This window comes from Gorilla gorilla, chromosome 14 (genome assembly GCF_029281585.2).
Source record: "Gorilla gorilla gorilla isolate KB3781 chromosome 14, NHGRI_mGorGor1-v2.1_pri, whole genome shotgun sequence".
Classification (NCBI taxonomy): Eukaryota; Metazoa; Chordata; class Mammalia; order Primates; family Hominidae; genus Gorilla; species Gorilla gorilla.
In genome coordinates this window covers 117104138-117119839 of record NC_073238.2, presented here as the reverse complement: position 1 = coordinate 117119839, position 15702 = coordinate 117104138, and the positions used below count along the sequence as shown (strand labels likewise).

The 15702-nt window shown below is 42.4% G+C and overlaps 1 protein-coding gene across 3 annotated transcripts in view; it reads left to right on the top strand.

The window, feature by feature from the left end:
• Positions 1-1125: 1125 nt before the first annotated feature.
• FGF14 (fibroblast growth factor 14) overlaps positions 1126-15702 on the top strand; it is a 679448-nt gene continuing 664871 nt past the window's right edge. For 2 of the 3 annotated variants that reach the window (XM_019039722.4, XM_055360682.2), the window contains exons 1-2: positions 8988-9224; positions 9747-9820. Coding sequence is in view for 1 of the 3 variants with exons in the window: in XM_019039720.4 (XP_018895265.1) it covers positions 1896-2103 (208 nt within the window). In the remaining 2 variants the exon portion in view is untranslated. Of the gene's footprint in view, positions 2104-8987; positions 9225-9746; positions 9821-15702 lie in introns of those variants that run through there. The other variant, XM_019039720.4, reaches the window with a different exon arrangement.

The window sequence follows — 15702 nt, the reverse complement described above, 5'->3', positions numbered from 1 at the left end:
GTTAAAATTTTTATGTCAGTTTACCTATAAAAATAGAAATAAGCTGGCATAAGTTTAATTCATTTACCTACAGAGAATGGGAGTGGTCAGTTTTACTTCTCTAAAATCCTTATCTCAAAAATATGATGAAATGCTAAGTTAATTTTGAGTAGCGGGTTACACAGGAGTTTGTTATATTATTTTTTGTAGTTGGTTGTATTACTTTGCACATTGTATTTTCCTCCAAGTAGAATAAAATAAAATAACAGCTTGGTCTGAAATCCTTTGATTTTTCTGGGCAAGTAGGAAGCTGGGTTATATCTTGGTGAAAATAGAAAAATTGCCTGTTTTGTTAGGTTGGATTAGTGAAGGTGAGATGTGCAGATGAGAAGTAAATGAGAGTGAATTTAATGTTAGCTCAATTAATGAGTGCAGAAACATGCAAAAAATTAGGGCGTGATTTAAGCAGGGACTTTCTGCACAATTATTTAAAGGTAACGTGTTGTCTATAAAAGGCATACATTTTCTCATGTATACATGACCCTCCCCACAAAAGTACAGTTTGCCACCTAGATTTTAGTGGCTGTCCTTTTAAGAGGCGGTTTCTGGTAATATCTGTTATATATCTAGTTTACATTTTTCAAACAGCCCCTCAAGTAGGAGTCCAATAATAAGAATTAAAGGAACTTGAGTTTTCCTTAATGTTTTAGGTGCATTATATGCTGCTTTTGAAAATGTGAACGTGGAACTGATTTTGGCTGGGTGGAGAAGTATTAAACCCGTTTTTCTCTTTATTTCCCCCCACCTCCAACCTCCCAACATGCATTTTCTAAGGTTTACTCATTATAATTTTTAATTTTTACTTTTCAAAATTCACTTTTAATAGAAGGCTGTCAGATTGGCTCCAAGAGCAAACAGCAGGCTGACTGGCGCTTGGCGGAGGAGGGAGAGGGTCGCGCGTTGGGTCTGGGTTTGGGGCTGGAGCTGGAGCTGGCGGGTGGGGAGACTTCAGGAGGGGCCCTAGCAGAGAGACTGCAGTGACACTGCCCTCCCTGGGCTGGTTGAAGCATCTCACTGGTGACGGGTCTGAAAGCACGTGGCTACGTCATGGAAAGCCAGTCTTTTCAATGCAAACTTCAACTCCTCCTCCTCCTCCCTCTAATGCCTGTAACTCACATCCGAGGCTGGGCGAGGAATCCGGAGGGGAGATTTTCCTCATGCTCACGGTTGTTGGAAACTGGAAGAGTGAGAGGAAGGAGGAAGGGGATTTGTGGCGCTCTCTACCTACTACAAGACTGACAAGGGGAGGGGGCACCTAAATTTGCATCTTTTCTTCGTGGTGATTGAGAACTGCAGGTTCAAACCGATCCCACTGAGCATTGGCGATTGATTATAAAAAAAAAATCGACACTGGGAGAAGGGAGGCTCTGTCTTCGGCTGTCAGACTCAATCTCGGAGGTGGTATTGGTGTGTGAGTGTGTGTGGTGGTGTTTTTTTTCTTTTTTTTTTCTTTTTTCTTTCTTTCTTTCCTCTTTTTTTTTTTTTTCCTTCTCTCCTAGGGGCTACACAATGGCAGTCTTCTCTCAGTAAGATGAATCCTGCTTTGCCTTCTGCAGATCCACCCATCCTCATAGCGATCAAGTAAAAAGGCTATGGTTTTCTCTTTGGGGATCTTTTGTGCATTACTGTTCTCCCTGATTAGTTTTGATCTCAGTTGGGATCTCTTTGCTTTTTTGTTTGGCTTCATGCTGAAAAAGGATTTTTTCTCCAACCCTTTGGTAATAATCCGGTGGTGATCGAGGGGGGATAAATCATTCACCCTGGCCGAAAAAAAACAATCACTGAGAAGTCTCAAAGAAATATACCACGTGAGGGGAAAAAACTGGGAGAAGATCCGGAATATTATCGTTTTTCCTATGGTAAAACCGGTGCCCCTCTTCAGGAGAACTGATTTCAAATTATTATTATGCAACCACAAGGATCTCTTCTTTCTCAGGGTGTCTAAGCTGCTGGATTGCTTTTCGCCCAAATCAATGTGGTTTCTTTGGAACATTTTCAGCAAAGGAACGCATATGCTGCAGTGTCTTTGTGGCAAGAGTCTTAAGAAAAACAAGAACCCAACTGGTAAGCGAAACATGCATCATGTTATGTTTTTCCTCATAATAACCTGTCTGTTGCTCATCGAGCTAGATCTGCAGTTCTGCTATGCAGGAAGGCAGGGGAAACATACCAGGAACCAGGACAGTGTTGCATATAGAGGTGTTGCATGAATAAACAAGTAACAGCTGGATCGGCGTCTACGAACCCCAAAACCATTATCGGCATCTCTTGGCTGTGACACAATCCATCACTAGGAGGGAGGAGGAAACTTTATTTTTTTTTTAATGTATTTGGTTGCCTATGTTTGGTGGAATAGTGAAGGGCTATGGCTTAAGGTTGTGCCCCAGGCAGCTGAAGCTTCGGTAGTTTGCCAGGAAAAAGAACCGCGAGCTCCCCTTACTTCTGCAGCAGGTTCGGGGGACGTAGCTGGGTTCCGAGAACCTGCTCTAGACTTTCTGATTAGCTTGCACAATATTCGCCACCATGATCACCTTTACCAAAGTAAAAGAGGCCCCCTCCCTCGCGGCCCCGCTCCTCCGTCAGCCCCCGCGTCCCTCCCCCGTCCAGCTCCGGGTGCCCGAGCATTAACTCATTCCACCTGTCTGCCTCTGACACAATCCTGCCACTGGGAATACTTGGGCAAGGCTTGCGCCGGGAGGGAACCCCAGACTGAGAGGACAAGCCCAGCCCCTCTAATATTTGTAATTGAAGTCCCCCCCTTTAGAAAGCGGTGTCAAAGCCCTGCGTCGGTGTCCCACAGGGCCGGGGGTGGGGATGAGCCAGGCCGTGAGTTCCTGCTTTTAAGCTTACTGGTGATCATGCGCCCCGATTCCAAAGGGCTCCAACAAGGGAACTTGCAGTACATTACATAAGAAATGCAAATGCATCTGATTTGGGGAGTCGGATCCCAGGGGTTCCCGTCCCCGCGTCTCAGTCCGAGGCGATTGGGGGCGGCCGTGGAGCTATAGGCGAGCAACCCAGGGGAGGCAGGCTGGAGGGCTGCATGGTGGTGGCGGCGGCGCTGGCGAGGAGGCTGGGCGCAGCCTTTCCCGGAACCGCTCACGCTGGCAGCCGGGAGTGTGTGGCGTCCCCTAGCTCCGTTCAGGGTGGAGAGGGACACGGGGCCGGCTGTTTTTGTCTGGGGTTGTGTCTGAAGGAGGGAGCGGGGAGATCGGCCGTCCCGCAGTGCCAGCCCGGGCTCTGGAAGCTCCTGACGCTGGCACTGCGGTGCAGTAGATCACGGCTCTCCACGGCCTCCCTGACACCCTGGGCTCTGCCGGGGGCCGCACTGGCACCCAGAGCCCCAGCGACTGGGGCAGCAAGTGGCTGCTGCCCTCCAGCCTCCGAACCTTGCCAATGCAACGTAGCTGGGGTGGCGCGCTCCGAGGGGTCTGCCGCCTGCGGGTGCAGCGCGAGGCAGAGGAGGAGGAGGTGTGGGTGGGCGGGGACCGAGACGGTGGGTGTGGAGGCTGAGACCGTTTGCGGCCACCATTCCTGCAGCAAAGAGGAAACTGCGAGTTGTTAGACAGTCTAAAAGGGCAGAGGCTCCTATGCTGGGGCGGAGAAGATTGCCCTCAGCTGGTACTTTGGGGTGGCAATTGAGGCTCTGGTAGTAGCCTCTGGCTGCTCCGTGGACTCGGTGCTGCAGTGGGCCCTGGGCTCTGCCCTGAGTCCTCCTCCCTGTGTTCTAGTTCTTACACCCTTTCTATTCACCCCCTCTGTTTCCTCCTCCTCTGTCCTTTTACCCTTCTCTCTTCTTAACTCCTCAGCGTTTAGCAACTCTGAAACGACACACCAACCTGAGAATTGCCCAAGGGGAAAACAGTGTTGTCACCTTTACACCCGCATGTCTAATTCAGCTATGAAGTGTACCCCAAGATGTACTCCAAGCCCGCGACATCAAACCTAAAACTTGCTGACGCTTGGTTCATACAAAACCAACTTACATCTGCAACACTATCTCACAGCCTAATATGAAGACCCTTTTTGCAAGACTTCTCAAAGTGAGAAAGGCCAAGGGCTGCAGTGGGAAGGGCAGGGGTGACTGCTTTACACTGCAAAAATAGTGGTCTTTTGAACCCTTCTTGTGTCTTTCTGTGAAAAGATTTAACTATTTTCTGAGAAAGGAATAGTGAAAAAACATTTTTTATTTAGATGTGACCATTTGTCTTAGGGACCTTGAAGCCAGTCCTTCCATAGTACTGGAGAGTGGGAAATAATTTATCACAGAACAGTAAGTTTCTTTGTAGGCCTTTATAATTTTTTTTGTAAACAATTTTACCGGAAACACTAAATTTCTCCCTATACACAAGTCACAATCTTATTACACTTCCTCCATCCCACCCACTTTCATCTCTCTGGAATAGTTTTTCCCCCCTTCCAAGGCATTTTTGGAAACTGTGGAACAAATGACAATTTATTTTTAGAACAATTCATTTTGCAGCTTATGAATGCTAAAGTATTTGGGTATGAATTGATGGGCTAACTCAAAGTGTATCTAAGAACATTACCAACTATTCTAATAGGATAATCTAGTGTTAGATAACCAGGGATATGAGTTCCAACCAGGGAGTTGGAGCATTTAGTATATATATATTATATATTATACATATATATAATATATATATTTAAATGGGACATTAATGTGTCACATTATTTATCTTACCGTCTAAAAGTTTTAGCCTGTTAAGCTTGAATCAAACCCATGCCAAGCCATTCCCTTTCACTATTGTACTTCGCGAGTTCCATTCTCCTGCTAGTAACATAAAGCCTAAAATATTTTGCAGGTTTTTGATCCCAAAATAGCAGTAGAACTAAAAAGTTAATTGGGTAATTAAAATGAAACAAACACTAAAATTCTTTTAACTGTTACAGCCAAAAGGAACAGATTGACTACTACCTATTATGTTATCTTAAATTTAAAAAGAGAACAATTAACTGGTTTCAAACTAAGAAACTTGGGAGAATACTGCCAAATACCAGTGAATTTGGTGTAAAGCACCTATTCTTATTTCAGAGATAAATAATAGGTTAATTTTCCTTCCTACATATTTGGAAGTTATGAAATAATTTACTGATTATTTCCAATTCGTTAAACTGTCAACAAGTGTAGGTGGTTCAAGGGTTCGTGGAATTTCAGAGCACTGCTATATAATCAAGTTGGTGTGAAAATAAGCAGAAAATAGAGTTACGAATTTAAGGACAAAGTTATTCATCTACCCAAAAGTTATTGATTAGCTCATTATTAATACTTGTATAAGAGGTCTTCATTAAATAGTGTTTTGGGCTTGTTTTATGTAAAATTTAACTGGAAGAAAACATGAAAAATGTGTTTGCACAATATATGCTTTTTAAAATAAATTCCAATAGCTTAAAAGTCCTGGATATAAAGTAAATTTGCTATCTTCATTAAAACACCCAGTCTAACAACTATTATCAGAGAACACACACACACACACACACACACACACACACACACACACTCTTAAATGTCCTACTTTCCTAGCAGAGCAACAGCTATGCATTTAGAATAAATGTTACCTGCTTCAACTTTCACTGTAGGAGTCATGCAAGGTGACTGTATTTTAGGCAAATCATTAAATAGGGAATACTAAGTCCAAGGCATTTATTTTGCTTGAAGGAGGCTTCATAGGTTTCTTTAAACCAGTATGATAGTTTGGATTGACCAATGTATATAATAGGCCCATTCTGGAAATAATCTAGATCACTGCACTTTAAGCCAAGGGTACTAAGGAAAGAAGTGTGGTTGAAAAAAGATAATCCACAATAAACATAAATACTAAGGTCATGTCATTGCTGTCTCTTCAGGCACATAATGTAAAACAAGCAAAGGGAGCCACAGACCCTCAAATAGATACACCCACTCAACCACACACAGGATATCCCCAAACTTCCATGGCTTGGTAGGATTTTGGAAAACACAGATTTTAAGATAAATCATAATCTAAGAGGATTTTATTGAGTACAAATGTCAGTGCCCAGTGTTAGTACGAAGCAGACGCCCTAGACCTAGTTCTGCACAGCACACTGAGAACATTCCATCATTTCTCTTTTTCCGAACTCAGTCTCCCACTCTGTCATGTAACTTTGAGTGGAACATGCAGGGCTTGGTAGGACCCATGATCACTTTCTATTTCCTACTTGTCTGGCTGCCTTTCAGCTCTGCTTTTGCCTTTCACTCAGCTGTCTTAGGTGCCAAAACACCTGGTATGCCACTGTTACTCATTTAAATATACGTTTTTTTAAAAAGCTACTTGCTTTACATCTAGGGCTGTCATGGTGTTTGGAAGTGAGAAAATAGGAAGAGAGGGAAGAAGAGTGAGCACTTTTTACTCCTCCTCCTTCTCAGCCTACCGACACATCCTAGGTTCCAGTAGAGCTGGGTGAGCCACAGATGGGCCACAACCTCTGCATGTCTAAACACTGAGTATATTTCAAATGAAAACATCAAATTCAGACTGCACGTCTGGAACAGCAAACAGATGTAAGCTGCTTCTTCTAACACGCTTGGCTGTAGAGTGGGATTCAATGTAGTATTAGCTGGCCTTAGACTCCATCCAGGAAGCTTATTTACTGTGGTAACAAAATGGGTTTTGTAGAGCAGTGCCACTCCATGAACCAAAGGATGGCATTTTAGGTAGGCTTCCGAGTACTGCCTTGTTGGGAGAGTAGATTTTTCTTTTTTGAAATGTATATCCCAGTTAATAAGTGTAAAATTCAATGCATGATAATCTAAACTTAGTTTTAACAATGAAGATGACTTTGGCTGTACAACTTGTTCTCATCTTAGACAGCATCCATAACTGAGAAAATTTGTTCAAATGATGCAGTACTTTCTGAAAGTGCTAAAGCTAATTCTATACTGTACTTCACGTTTCCTACAATGAACCATTCCTTTAAAATGTTCGAACCCAGTCTTCCATGTTTTAGCAACACAAACATTGGAGACTTTTGTGAAGTGTTTTTATACATATGGTAACAAGGACAACAACCAATGTTTTCACTCCTTTGCACATTTTGGCATCATACCTCACTCAAATTGACTCATACGCCTTCTATAAATACCACGTAGATGTCTCAAAATGGAAGCATTTATTCAAAATAGTGTCTTTTGCCTTAAGGGGAAACAGTTGGGCTGTTTGAACAGTCTAACAGGAGCTCTTCTCTTCAGTGTTAAACAAGTCATTGCACTGTGCCTATATTTTTAATAAAACCTTTGAGCCCAACTCAGTATTACCTCCAGGAGGGACTGTGGAGGTAATACTATTTACCTCCTGTAAATAGGGACAGGGAAACACCTATTTACACATCTGCCTGCTCACTGCCATAGTCTGTGTGGTGTTCCTTAGGACTTGTGTACCAGGTACAAGGTTTAGTTATGTGTTGAACCCGGGTACTGAAGGGCATGGAGTTTTCTGAGGGAGACTTCTCAGCTCCCCGTATTCCTCTAGAGATGCAATAGCTCTTTTGTATCAAGACCAACTATGTCCTGATGTTTTCCCTGTGTAGTTCTCTAGCTGCCACTATTTTTTTTTACTTTTTTACTTTTTTAAAAGGTAGGATGATGAAGAGAAGGGAACAAAAGGAGGGATTCTTAGGGACTTCCTAAACGTGAAGGCAAAAAGGATGAATGTCGCAGACATGTTTTATAGGGAACAGTGAAGTTCTTGTTTGATTAATCTGGTAACATCATGTAAGAAAGTCACCCAACAACTGCTGGGCACCACTGCCTTTGTCACTGTCTCTTGACAAAAACTCCGTTCACGACACATGGTAGGTTTTCAATATACTTTAATAAAATAGTGAAAAATAGGTATCTCTAGGATAGTGAACTATGGGACTACAAAGGGCAGGACGATACATTTTACTTGGTTAAATTCGCTTAATGCTTACTCCTTTCTCAAAGCGCCAACCAAGAATTTGGCTACTAAATAAAGAAAAAAGCTGTTAGTGGCTCTTTATCCGCCACGATAGGGTGCTCTGAAACCCGGTCCTGCAGACATTCCCTTGGCCCACATTTTATAGCTTCCTTCTCAGTCTCAAGGCCTGTAGTCTACTGTTCACACTCGAGCCTCTCGCAAAATATACAAGCTCAAAAGCTCATGGCGTTCTCCCCATCTGGCATTCTCGGCCTTAGAATAGCAAACGTTAGGGCACCATTAGGTTCATAGTTGCCAGACCCTTCATTTTCTTTTTTAATCTTTAATTTTCTTCTTAACAAGGAAGACATTCCGCAAAAAATAAACTCCCTCTTTTGAGCTCCTTTCTCTGAAGATGGTAACTGGAACTCTCATTAGTAAAGAACCTCGAGTTCCAGTTGCTTTGGACGGAGTTTCTCGCTTAGTATTTTGCTCTTTGGCAGTTTGAAAAGCAATCATCTTCCAACTTCGCAGCTCCCTGCAACTCGCGCCTACCACCCTGATCTATTTGGCTTTCTCCTTTTTGGAGCCACTTTAAAAGGTGCAGGGTGCTGGGCCGCTGTGGCCTCGGGCTGAGAGGCGGGGAGTTGGTGTCCGGGACCAGAAAGTTTGGCAGAGGCCACGGCTCTGGGCCCAGGCCCCGGGCTTCCAGAGAAGTGTGTCATTATCTGTTTTCTGCAAAGCCGCGAGCGGGCCCACGCTGCAGCTCTGCCTCCAGGCGTGGAACCCCTCGATAATCCGGGTGAAGCTGGGTTCCGAGTGTGGACTGCTTCGGCTCTGAAGAGGAGGGAGCCCAACGGCCCAGGCACGGGCTTCCTCCTGGCTTTACCCATTGGCCCAGAGTCCCCGGTCCCGCCGCCGCTGCCGTCTGCTCACGGGGACCGGCCATCACCGCGCTCCTAGCCTCGGCTCGCCGGGGGCTCCGCTACGCAATGCGGCGGAAGCGGCCCGTTGGAGCCGCCGTAGCGCGGGAAGTTTCCGTTGCCACGGAGATGACCTCTGACCCTAGGGAGTCTCTGGGACCCGGCAGCTTGTGCTGTTGTTGCTATGGAAACCATGGCGGCCGGAAGCCGCCGCGCGGGAGAGACTTGGAGCGCGGGTCGGGGCTAGGGCTCCTGCCCTGGCAGAGATCTTCGCTCTTCCGTGGTGGCCGGGGACCGGGCAGTGAGCGGCCGGCTCTGCCGCCCGCGGGGCGCGGGTTTGCAGGTCACTCCTCCGGCGTTGACGCGGGGGCACCCCATGTGCACTGCTGGACCTGAGGGATGGGAAAGCCACAGGTGGCTGCCTCGACCCTCCCGGTCTGGCCTCGCGCTAGCGAGCGCCAGCTCTGGACCCGAGACCCATCTGAAGGAAAGGGAAGGGAGCTGGCGTTGCTGGTGATTCTGCCCAAGCTCAGGACTGGGAGAGAACGAGCCAAGTTCTGGTCTCAGCTTACACACTAGCTACTGGGAGACCCTGGGCGGGTCCTGAAGTTTTCTGGGCTTCAGTCCCCTCGGCTACTACAAGAAGGATATTGATTAGAGTAATCCCAGATCAGCCCCAGCTCTAATATTCTAGGTTCCTATAACGTTCACACCCAGTCCTGATTGTAAGTAAACTTTCCTCACCCCTTCCCTGTATCTCTCCCGGACTATGTTAACTACATATTTAAATTGTACTCTAAATTCAGAGACTATCAGAGATAAGAGGCTGACCTTAGCGATCACAAACAACCTGTTCCTTTTACAGGTGTGGCAACTCCTTCCCACTGGAGGAAGCGACTGTTCCAAGAGCCAGTTTTGGAATTGTAGGCACAAACACAGGTAGAAGCTTTGAGCCTTGGGTGAAGAAACGCGTATTTTACTGGTGACACTAGGAAGAGCTCCTCATGCGCTTCATAGAATTGTGTGGTTGGTGCTGAAATAGATGGCATTCCATTTATCCATTATATTCCCCAGATACCTTTTCCTTAGACAGTTTTAAGATTTTCGGGGTAGGGGAGGGTATCTTCACTAGTTTATTTTTCCTTCTCTCATATCCATGCTATTGGGAAAAATCTTTCTTAAATCTTTTTTATAAACCTCATTTGTAAATTAAGAAGTTGAAAAAGATTATCTTCAGAGTTTATTACAACTCTGAAATTTATGAAGTATTTCTTTTAGATCCACGTGCTTTTTATCACTTTTTCAGTAACTACAATTTCAAAAAAACAAAAAACAAAACTTAGTAAACACTTAAAAAGTGCTGCTGTGTTTGAACTGTTGATGCTGGAGATACAGGGGTGAAGAAGAGTTCTTCCTTCAAGGAATTAGCAGGAAAGACAAAAGACAGGATCAATTATGATGTGGTGAACAATTCTGTGTAGGTGGACCAAGGTGCTACAGGGCCAAGGAAGAGGGGCATGGAAAGGTTTCTGGAGGGAATAAAACTCAGACTGAGTCATGAAGAATGACTAAGAGCCACGTGGTAAAGGCACTGGTTAGGCTGTCAAGGAAGAGAAAGAAGCATACTTTAAGCTTTGGGGGCGTCAAAGATTGTGGTGCAGACCGAGAATATCAAGTACAACTGAGAAATAGAGGGTGTTTCTAGGGAGTGGCAGGTAGTGAGTGGGGTTGCAAGGTAGTGAGGCACAGATCGTGAGCTCTCTTCTGTGTCATGATCATATCTACCCTTTAGACAACCATTATGACTACAGCGTGGAAAACAGCTCTGGGTTGGGCAAGGTTGAAGGTGGAAAGACCAGGGAGGAAGAGCAGTGAGCAGTGGTGAGCGGTCCAGAATAAGGCAGTGACAGGCACTAGAGAGGAAGTGAAGTCCATCCATCTTAGTGGCCAGTTTGAATTTGGGAAGGAAGTTGAAGGAGGAGTCTGGAATTTTCTGATTACAGGTTTTTGATTTGGACAGTTCTGGTGAGCTAGTCTTCTGGCCATTTGCCAACCGAACACTTCCATCTCCTTGAGACATGGTTGGCTCTCTTCTGACTGTTTATATTGAGGGGCCGAGGTAGCTTTTAACAGCAAGTAGGAGACTTAGACAAGCTTCTCTTTCTAGATTAAAATTTAAATGGGCAGTTCTGGGAGAGTTGCTGTGGGATAAAAAGTTCATCTTGATTTCAAACCCGAAAATCCTTAGGACTGGGAAAAAATGCTTTACAATAAAGATAAGCCAACATGATTTTTTTAAACGATTATATACAATTCTTTGTCAATAGCAGTTGTTTTTATGGACACAATACTTTGTTTAGTTTGAGGAGTCAAGTAGTGCAATTAAAAGCCAAGTTTTCAGATTAACTATTCAGGTCTGGCAAGAAAAGAGAAGGAAGTATGAACTTTATTGAATTTACACATGTAAGTTTGCACACGTGCTTTTTTAGATAGGAATGAATGTAGTTGTAATTAAAATGCCTTTTTTTCCTCCTGTAGCATTTTGTTGTCTGCACAATTATAGTGGATCACTAAAGTGTGTGGTAACCTTATCTGTAATGCTTCATCTTAAAGGTGTAGCTTGGGAGGGATTGTAATATCTGTTCTTTCCACTTCCTGTGTGGAGCACATGGTATAATATTGTACTTTAAGAAATATGAACATAAGAAGGCTTAAAGACTAAAAGAAAAATCATATCTCATAATTGTAGTCCTTTTTGTTTCAACAGCCACTTATTTGTAGTCTGAAACTCATCTTCTTTAGTTGTATTGCTGCTGTATGCCAGGTGTTGTAACTTTTAAGCAAAGAAAGGACCCTGTCTGCTAGGAGACCTGAGTCAGTTTTCTACGTAAGCACTCAGTAGTAACCATCGTTTGGCCTTAGCATTTTATTGTTGGGACAAATTGAAAGCAGTAACACAACATGCTCTTTCCTCCTTCATTGCTAAATGACTTGATTTGTTTCCTGAGAAGTGATGTTTTCCATTAACTTGGTTATTTTTTCTTGTACCTTTAAAAATTTTTTCAACTCACGTGACAAGTAACATAAAATACCTCACATCTCAGACAAATAATAATGACTGTTAAATATTGGAAATACTTTTAATGAGATCAGTACTAAATGTTAGAGATATTTTAATGATGCAGTTAATAAATTTGATATAGGATAAAAATTTTACATCATTATTGGTTATTATTATCTCTTTTCTAGTTTTCTTTTAAAATGTTGGGAATAATTTTAAACAACACAGTACTGAGGCCATTTTGGTACATGTGTGGCAGATGTGACTCTGTATGGGGGATACTAACTGTGACATGAATGCTATAGTTAGTATGTGGTCTGATATGCAGCCATAAAGTCTGCCCAGCTTTGTCAGACCCCTTGCCCTTTGTTGTAGCAAAGTGCTTTTCCAGCACTGATATTTCATCCCTTTGTCTCCTTCTCCCTGTATTTGTACTATCCGATTCTAGATTTTGTCCTTTTACATATTTTTTCGTCATGTTTTTCAAAAATTTTGTCATCAACTTACTCTTCAGGCAAGATTGGGATTAGTATTCAATTGGATTTACCTCTTTTACATTCATTACATTAGGAAAATAGACCCAAAATAATAAAATAGTTGTCTGAGAGTAAATGAGAAACATCTGTCTGAACTTGAAACATTTACCCAAAATAATATTTATTTGGCTTAAGTTTTTTCTTTCTGTACTTCAAATTAACATGTAAAAGAACTGTGATGTGGATTTATTGCATTATTTGATTATATAATTAAATGACTTTTAGTGCATTGTAAATCTCTCACCTAGTTTTCCCGTTAACGAATGTATATTACACTTACTAGATTTTTAAAATTATATTACTCTTTTGCTTTAACAGAAATGTTCTGAATTATTTTGAATCCTGTGTTATTATTAGTTGATAACAACTAATCTTTAGAGAATGCTTCTATATACTAGGCACTCTACCTATACTATCTAATTTCATCTTTAAAATCACAGATAGGAAAATCTTTTATACTTCTGTTAAAAATTATGAAGCCCAAGCATGAAAAGATTAAGGAAGTTACTGGAGAGTACCTAGCTAGTAACTGAAAGATTTGAGTATAAAACCAAAACCAAGTAATCTGACTCCAGAATACATACTCTTAAATCCCTAAATTGCAGCTACCGTTCTAGAAAGGATGTTGAACAGAATGCCTGTGAAAGTGATCAGTATTTCTCCTAATGTTTTTGTGAATTATTCTGTCCTGAAACTAAAAGGGACTGTGATATATTCACTGTTTAGCTATCTAGAATTTTTAATGCTTTCTTAGTGAGATATAATTTATATACAGTAAAATGCACAGTCTTAACTTTATGGCTTGATGTATTCTAACAGTTGTGTGCATCATTGTAACCACTACCCTAGTTAAGGTATGGAATATTCCTATCACCCGCCCCCAAAATTTTTCTTATTTCCATTCTGTTCCTACCCATCCCCCCTCTGAGAAGCAACCGCCATTCTGATTTCTCTCCCCTTAGTTTGACCTATAGTAGAACTTCATATCATTAAATCATGAAGTCTTCACACTTTTGAGTTTGCCTTTTTCACTCAACATATTGTTTCCGGGATATGACATTGCATGTTAGACATGGAGAATTCAACGTGGTAGCTTCTGTTTTATTTTTTAAACCGGAAACTCCTAACATCTAAAAATTTCAGGAACTACCAAGGGTCTCACAGTTTACCCAGCTTGCTAGTCTGCTGCAGTTATGTGATGCTGGCAGAAGACAGGGGACTCCTGGGTCAGAGACAGGGGATTTTATTACTCAGAGCATAGCAGACAGCATGAGCTTCATGTGTTTGTCAGTTCCCTGTATATCCCAAAATCCTTTCAGGGGCAATGCTGAGTGTCTCAGGTGGATGCTTGCTCACAGCGGATTTGTGTCATTGCTCAGTGGTCTGATATGCAGCCATATCAGGAAATTCCCAATCTTTTAAGGGGCTTCTAGCAAAGCTGCCTAATCTTTCTCTGCAGGGAGGTGTTATCTTTATTATCCTGGTCAGGAAACAAATCTGTCCTCTAACCTGGAGGGAGGCACCATCTCTAGATGACAAGGTGGTTTGTTATGCAAATATTTTTGCAAGGACAGTCTGGTACAAAAGCTGTTAGAAGACGTGCAGTAATGCCATGAGAAAATTCTCATTTAAATCTATTTCTGCAAGGTAACTCTTTCTTCCTTTTCTATTTCTCTTGGCACTGCCATGCTTACTGCTCTGTTGATGTATTTACTCTTTAGAAAAATAACTTATTTGGAAATTATCTTAAAATCGATCATGAAGTTTTGAGAAGGTAGTATACATCCTATATGATAAACTTATCTGCATTTATTAAGTAACTAATATGTGATATGTTAACCTTACATGTTAGTTACTGGGGGAGATTTAAAACATTCTATAAAGGTTTGGTCTTTGACCCACAAGTAATAAAACTAAATGTATGGAGAATACTAGATATGAGAAAGAATTCTGCTAGAAAACTTATCTAGGATGAAAGGGGAAGAAGGGGAAGAAGGGGAAATCTTTTAGAGAAGCATGACCTAAGTTGACTCTTGAATGTGTGTTTCTATTGGTAGGAGAGATAAGCATATTCTTGGCAAGAGGAATAATGTGAATGAAAGTCAAAGGCTGGGATTATTTATGGATAGAGTGAAAGGTACATGATTGGGAGTTATGGGAAGTTAATGGAATCATGTTTTAGCGGCTTAGTGAAATCATATTTTGGGGTCCAAAAGCCTTGTAGAGGAGTTAGCTGGGATGTGGTGAAAATTAGTGAACTAGGGAACTTTTCCAAAAAGAGAAACGACATGATTGAGAATGGCTCAATTATAATTGAGGTGTATAACTGATTGTGGGGAGGGGCAGTACTAGGAGGAAGGAGGGATTTTTGTACTAAGAAAGCAATAAAATGAAAATGTCCTTCTATTAGTTCGAAATGGGAAACAGGAGCTTGGTTAAAAGATGGTTCTGGGTATGTAATATGAGCAGGAGAGAAATTGCTCAGTAATTAGGAAGGGATGAATCGAAGGCATACGTTGAGAAATTGTGGGCCAGGAAGGGCACTGCTTTCTTGGAACCTGGAAGGATGGGTGAAACAGAAGGTGTAAATGAGAGACATGGGAGTCACTGTGGACTGTGGTGCCTCATGGGAAAGTGGCCTCCATCGACTCTTGGAAGTCATAGATGGTTTGTTGAGAATGTGAGATAGGAAATCTAGTTAGCAGGTACATTTATGTTGTTGTTACATGTAGTTGATAGTTGTCTGAGCATACATTATACATCTTTCTATACAATTTGAGCCTACTTTGTAGTTTTAATTTTCTTATGTAATTTGGAGTCACTTTGCTAGCCCTGATGACGTTACTGGCTTTCTAAATAAGGGGAGAATGGCTTTGACTACTTTCTTCAAGATATACTGAACAACTTTGTAGTATTGACATACTCTTCTTAGCAGCATTTTATTTCCCTGCAAAATGATGTTTTCTACATTGAGTACACATGGACACAAAGAAGGGAACAACAGACCCCAGGGACTACTTGAGAGCGGAGAAAGGGAGGAGGATGAGGAGTTGAGGATCAAAAAACTACCTATGACCTGGGCACGGTGGCTCATGCCTGTAATCCCAGCACTTTGAGAGGCTGAGGCGTGTGGATCATGAGGTCAAGAGATCGAGACCATCCTGGCCAACGTGGTGAAACCTCGTCTTTACTAAAAGTACAAAAATTAGCCGGGCGTGGTAGTG